This window comes from Gobio gobio, assembly GCF_949357685.1.
Source record: "Gobio gobio genome assembly, chromosome: 3".
Lineage (NCBI taxonomy): Eukaryota > Metazoa > Chordata > Actinopteri > Cypriniformes > Gobionidae > Gobio > Gobio gobio.
In genome coordinates this window covers 1,571,836-1,579,335 of record NC_137099.1, presented here as the reverse complement: position 1 = coordinate 1,579,335, position 7,500 = coordinate 1,571,836, and the positions used below count along the sequence as shown (strand labels likewise).

At 54.8% G+C, this 7,500-nt stretch overlaps 1 protein-coding gene and 1 pseudogene across 2 annotated transcripts in view; one reads left to right on the top strand and one right to left on the bottom strand.

Annotated features, from left to right (window-relative positions):
- pcid2 (PCI domain containing 2) overlaps nucleotides 1-7,500 on the bottom strand; it is a 35,868-nt gene that overhangs the window by 4,630 nt on the left and 23,738 nt on the right. Inside the window, 4 exon segments of the mRNA XM_079812315.1 lie at nucleotides 579-622; nucleotides 625-682; nucleotides 684-770; nucleotides 7,066-7,139. Coding sequence (XP_079668441.1) covers nucleotides 579-622; nucleotides 625-682; nucleotides 684-770; nucleotides 7,066-7,139 — 263 coding nt within the window.
- The window catches only part of LOC307123677, a 1,314-nt pseudogene continuing 881 nt past the window's right edge, over nucleotides 7,068-7,500 (top strand). Inside the window, exon 1 of the transcript in view lies at nucleotides 7,068-7,500. This exon is cut by the window's right edge and continues 881 nt beyond it. The product of the transcript in view is annotated as an uncharacterized misc_RNA (transcript).

Genomic DNA, 7,500 nt, shown 5'->3' with positions numbered 1-7,500 from the left:
AAACCCAGCAGTATTTATGATATTATTTTACCTCTTATCAGACGAGCGTGATCATCTCTGAGCTCAGACATAACTTCCGACGAGTGAGGTCAAATACGAGTGTGATCATAGATCGTAGATGCCTCATTCTACTGATCCGTGCAGATGCTAATGAGGCATCTACGATCGATACATCTATGACCACGCTCGTATTTGACCTCACTCTGCGGAAGTTATGTCTGAGCTCAGAGATGATCACGCTCGTCTGATAAGAGGTAAAATAATAGCATAAATACTGCTGGGTTTCTCTCAGAAACTGATGGTTTGTCTAGATCAGACCCTTATTCATCATCTGGTGTCGTTTAAAGCTGCACTGAAACTGTCATTTGAACCGTTTGGGTCCCATTGAAGTCCATTATATGGAGAAAAACCCTGGACTGTTTTCATCCAAAACCTTCATTTCTTTTCGACTGCAGAAAGAAAGACATGGACATCTTGATGACATGAGGTGAGGAAACTATCAGCAAAAGTTTATTTAAAAGTGAAATAATCCTTTAAATGATCGCCCGTCAACTCTAACACTAATCCATGAGCCTCACCAGTTCTCCTCTTTATGAGCCTGAAACGCTCTCAGGAAAGATGTTCAGCTGCGTTAAGGAGCAAACACAGAACATTCTCAACATAAGAGCACAGCTTTACACCTGAAGACCCAGAGTAAAGGATATTGAACCACCACCGTCTGGCATTTATAGGCCTCCACAAAGTCATGATTGGACACCGCGAACGTGCACCTGCAGAAGAAGAGAGAGAGAGAGAGAGAGAGAGAGAGAGAGAGAGAGAGAGAGAGAGAGAGAGAGAGAGAGAGACAGGTGAACGAGACTCCAGACACGCTGAGGACACGCTGAAGACACGCTGAAGACACGCTGAGAACACGCTGAAGACACGCTGAAGACACGCTGAAGACACGCTGAGAACACGCTGAGAACACGCTAAAATTATCATATTTCAAAATAAAGCTGAAGCTCGAAGCTGGTTTGTAGCAGAGCAAGAATACAGACTCTGCTGTTATTACTGTAACTGTTATTTAGAGTTCTGATGTGAATAAAAGATGTAACGTTAGTCAAATTATAACCGTCTGAAAGGATTGTCATTGCCGCTTTCATAGACCTCAGTGTGTGTTTTTTGCTAGTAGCCTATTTATGAGCATTTAAATGTCTGAAACCTGGAATAATCATGATGTGGTTGAAAACACTGAATAGTTTTCATGAGTTGTGATGTGACGAGCGCTGAGCGTCTGTCTCTGGCTCAGCCAAAGCGCGAAAGCACGTTTGAATTTTGGCACCGAAATGAGGAACCGAAATCTGCGTTCTGATTCGGTCCGGTACATACCGGTTATATAAGTACCGGTGCCATATTGGAACCGGATTTCGGTACCCAACCCTACTGAAGACACGCTGAGAACACGCAGAGGACACGCTGAAGACACGCTGAAGACACGCTGAGAACACGCAGAGGACACGCAGAGGACACGCTGAGAACACGCAGAGGACACGCAGAGAACACGCAGAGGACACGCAGAGAACACGCAGAGGACACGCAGAGAACACGCAGAGGACACGCAGAGAACACGCAGAGGACACGCAGAGGACACGCAGAGGACACGCTGAGAACACGCTGAGAACACGCAGAGAACACGCAGAGGACACGCTGAGAACACGCAGAGGACACGCAGAGGACACGCAGAGGACACGCTGAGAACACGCAGAGGACACGCAGAGGACACGCTGAGAACACGCAGAGGACACGCTGAAGACACGCTGAAGACACGCTGAGAACACGCAGAGGACACGCTGAAGACACGCAGAGGACACGCTGAGAACACGCAGAGGACACGCTGAAGACACGCTGAAGACACGCTGAGAACACGCAGAGGACACGCAGAGAACACGCAGAGGACACGCTGAGAACACGCAGAGGACACGCAGAGAACACGCAGAGGACACGCAGAGAACACGCAGAGGACACGCAGAGAACACGCAGAGGACACGCAGAGAACACGCAGAGGACACGCAGAGGACACGCAGAGGACACGCTGAGAACACGCAGAGAACACGCAGAGGACACGCTGAGAACACGCAGAGGACACGCAGAGGACACGCAGAGGACACGCTGAGAACACGCAGAGGACACGCAGAGGACACGCTGAGAACACGCAGAGGACACGCTGAAGACACGCTGAAGACACGCTGAGAACACGCAGAGGACACGCTGAAGACACGCAGAGGACACGCTGAGAACACGCAGAGGACACGCTGAAGACACGCTGAAGACACGCTGAGAACACGCAGAGGACACGCAGAGAACACGCAGAGGACACGCTGAGAACACGCAGAGGACACGCAGAGGACACGCAGAGGACACGCTGAGAACACGCAGAGGACACGCTGAGAACACGCAGAGGACACGCTGAGAACACGCAGAGGACACGCTGAGAACACGCAGAGGACACGCTGAGAACACGCAGAGGACACGCAGAGAACACGCTGAGGACACGCTGAGAACACGCTGAGGACACGCTGAGGACACGCTGAGGACACGCTGAGGACACGCTGAGAACACGCAGAGAACACGCAGAGGACACGCAGAGGACACGCTGAGAACACGCTGAGGACACGCTGAGGACACGCTGAGGACACGCTGAGGACACGCTGAGAACACGCTGAGGACACGCTGAGAACACGCTGAGGACACGCTGAGGACACGCTGAGAACACGCTGAGGACACGCTGAAGACACGCTGAGAACACGCAGAGGACACGCTGAGAACACGCTGAGAACACGCTGAGAACACGCAGAGGACACGCTGAGAACACGCTGAGAACACGCTGAGAACACGCAGAGGACACGCTGAGGACACGCTGAGAACACGCTGAGAACACGCAGAGGACACGCTGAGGACACGCTGAGAACACGCTGAGAACACGCTGAGGACACGCTGAGAACACGCAGAGGACACGCAGAGGACACGCTGAGAACACGCAGAGGACACGCTGAGGACACGCTGAGGACACGCTGAGAACACGCTGAGAACACGCTGAGGACACGCTGAGAACACGCAGAGGACACGCTGAGGACACGCTGAGAACACGCTGAGGACACGCTGAAGACACGCTGAGAACACGCTGAGAACACGCTGAGAACACGCTGAGAACACGCTGAGGACACGCTGAAGACACGCTGAGAACACGCTGAGGACACGCTGAGGACACGCTGAGAACACGCTGAGAACACGCTGAGGACACGCTGAGAACACGCTGAGAACACGCTGAGGACACGCAGAGAACACGCAGAGGACACGCAGAGAACACGCAGAGGACACGCAGAGAACACGCAGAGGACACGCAGAGGACACGCAGAGGACACGCTGAGAACACGCAGAGAACACGCAGAGGACACGCTGAGAACACGCAGAGGACACGCAGAGGACACGCAGAGGACACGCTGAGAACACGCAGAGGACACGCAGAGGACACGCTGAGAACACGCAGAGGACACGCTGAAGACACGCTGAAGACACGCTGAGAACACGCAGAGGACACGCTGAAGACACGCAGAGGACACGCTGAGAACACGCAGAGGACACGCTGAAGACACGCTGAAGACACGCTGAGAACACGCAGAGGACACGCAGAGAACACGCAGAGGACACGCTGAGAACACGCAGAGGACACGCAGAGGACACGCAGAGGACACGCTGAGAACACGCAGAGGACACGCTGAGAACACGCAGAGGACACGCTGAGAACACGCTGAGAACACGCTGAGAACACGCTAAAATTATCATATTTCAAAATAAAGCTGAAGCTCGAAGCTGGTTTGTAGCAGAGCAAGAATACAGACTCTGCTGTTATTACTGTAACTGTTATTTAGAGTTCTGATGTGAATAAAAGATGTAACGTTAGTCAAATTATAACCGTCTGAAAGGATTGTCATTGCCGCTTTCATAGACCTCAGTGTGTGTTTTTTGCTAGTAGCCTATTTATGAGCATTTAAATGTCTGAAACCTGGAATAATCATGATGTGGTTGAAAACACTGAATAGTTTTCATGAGTTGTGATGTGACGAGCGCTGAGCGTCTGTCTCTGGCTCAGCCAAAGCGCGAAAGCACGTTTGAATTTTGGCACCGAAATGAGGAACCGAAATCTGCGTTCTGATTCGGTCCGGTACATACCGGTTATATAAGTACCGGTGCCATATTGGAACCGGATTTCGGTACCCAACCCTACTGAAGACACGCTGAGAACACGCAGAGGACACGCTGAAGACACGCTGAAGACACGCTGAGAACACGCAGAGGACACGCAGAGAACACGCAGAGGACACGCTGAGAACACGCAGAGGACACGCAGAGAACACGCAGAGGACACGCAGAGAACACGCAGAGGACACGCAGAGAACACGCAGAGGACACGCAGAGAACACGCAGAGGACACGCAGAGGACACGCAGAGGACACGCTGAGAACACGCTGAGAACACGCAGAGAACACGCAGAGGACACGCTGAGAACACGCAGAGGACACGCAGAGGACACGCAGAGGACACGCTGAGAACACGCAGAGGACACGCAGAGGACACGCTGAGAACACGCAGAGGACACGCTGAAGACACGCTGAAGACACGCTGAGAACACGCAGAGGACACGCTGAAGACACGCAGAGGACACGCTGAGAACACGCAGAGGACACGCTGAAGACACGCTGAAGACACGCTGAGAACACGCAGAGGACACGCAGAGAACACGCAGAGGACACGCTGAGAACACGCAGAGGACACGCAGAGAACACGCAGAGGACACGCAGAGAACACGCAGAGGACACGCAGAGAACACGCAGAGGACACGCAGAGAACACGCAGAGGACACGCAGAGGACACGCAGAGGACACGCTGAGAACACGCAGAGAACACGCAGAGGACACGCTGAGAACACGCAGAGGACACGCAGAGGACACGCAGAGGACACGCTGAGAACACGCAGAGGACACGCAGAGGACACGCTGAGAACACGCAGAGGACACGCTGAAGACACGCTGAAGACACGCTGAGAACACGCAGAGGACACGCTGAAGACACGCAGAGGACACGCTGAGAACACGCAGAGGACACGCTGAAGACACGCTGAAGACACGCTGAGAACACGCAGAGGACACGCAGAGAACACGCAGAGGACACGCTGAGAACACGCAGAGGACACGCAGAGGACACGCAGAGGACACGCTGAGAACACGCAGAGGACACGCTGAGAACACGCAGAGGACACGCTGAGAACACGCAGAGGACACGCTGAGAACACGCAGAGGACACGCTGAGAACACGCAGAGGACACGCAGAGAACACGCTGAGGACACGCTGAGAACACGCTGAGGACACGCTGAGGACACGCTGAGGACACGCTGAGGACACGCTGAGAACACGCAGAGAACACGCAGAGGACACGCAGAGGACACGCTGAGAACACGCTGAGGACACGCTGAGGACACGCTGAGGACACGCTGAGGACACGCTGAGAACACGCTGAGGACACGCTGAGAACACGCTGAGGACACGCTGAGGACACGCTGAGAACACGCTGAGGACACGCTGAAGACACGCTGAGAACACGCAGAGGACACGCTGAGAACACGCTGAGAACACGCTGAGAACACGCAGAGGACACGCTGAGAACACGCTGAGAACACGCTGAGAACACGCAGAGGACACGCTGAGGACACGCTGAGAACACGCTGAGAACACGCAGAGGACACGCTGAGGACACGCTGAGAACACGCTGAGAACACGCTGAGGACACGCTGAGAACACGCAGAGGACACGCAGAGGACACGCTGAGAACACGCAGAGGACACGCTGAGGACACGCTGAGGACACGCTGAGAACACGCTGAGAACACGCTGAGGACACGCTGAGAACACGCAGAGGACACGCTGAGGACACGCTGAGAACACGCTGAGGACACGCTGAAGACACGCTGAGAACACGCTGAGAACACGCTGAGAACACGCTGAGAACACGCTGAGGACACGCTGAAGACACGCTGAGAACACGCTGAGGACACGCTGAGGACACGCTGAGAACACGCTGAGAACACGCTGAGAACACGCTGAGAACACGCTGAGGACACGCTGAAGACACGCTGAGAACACGCTGAGAACACGCTGAGAACACGCAGAGAACACGCTGAGGACACGCTGAGAACACGCTGAGGACACGCTGAGGACACGCTGAGGACACGCTGAGGACACGCTGAGAACACGCAGAGAACACGCAGAGGACACGCAGAGGACACGCTGAGAACACGCTGAGGACACGCTGAGGACACGCTGAGGACACGCTGAGGACACGCTGAGGACACGCTGAGAACACGCTGAGGACACGCTGAGAACACGCTGAGGACACGCTGAGGACACGCTGAGAACACGCTGAGGACACGCTGAAGACACGCTGAAGACACGCTGAGAACACGCTGAGGACACGCTGAGAACACGCTGAGGACACGCTGAGAACACGCTGAGGACACGCTGAGGACACGCTGAAGACACGCTGAGAACACGCTGAGGACACGCTGAGGACACGCTGAGAACACGCTGAGAACACGCTGAGGACACGCTGAGAACACGCTGAGAACACGCTGAGGACACGCTGAAGACACGCTGAGAACACGCTGAGGACACGCTGAGGACACGCTGAGAACACGCTGAGAACACGCTGAGAACACGCAGAGAACACGCTGAGGACACGCTGAGAACACGCAGAGGACACGCTGAGGACACGCTGAGAACACGCTGAGGACACGCTGAGAACACGCAGAGGACACGCAGAGGACACGCTGAGAACACGCTGAGGACACGCTGAGGACACGCTGAGAACACGCTGAAGACACGCTGAGAACACGCTGAGGACACGCTGAGGACACGCTGAGAACACGCTGAAGACACGCTGAGAACACGCAGAGGACACGCAGAGGACACGCTGAGGACACGCAGAGGACACGCAGAGGACGAGCTGAGGACACGCAGAGATGAAGAATCGCACCTGAGATGAGCGGCCACCATCTCGTCGTACGGCGGCTCCAGCAGCTGCTGACACTTCTCCTCCGGACTCGACAACTGCCACACACACACATGACACATGTTAGAAATCATGCCTCTGTGGGCGTCACACATACACACACACGTCATATACACACACATGTCGTCATGCACACACACACACACACACACGTCATGCACACACACTCACGCACGTCATACACCCGCACGCACACCCACACGTACACACACACGCACGGCATGCGCGCGCGCACACACACACACGTCAATCACACACACGCCATGCGCACACACACGTCATGCGCACACACACACGCCTTGCACACACACACACACACACACTTCATGCACACACACGTCATGCACACACACGCCTTGCGCACACACACCTTGCGCGCACACACGTCAATCACACGCA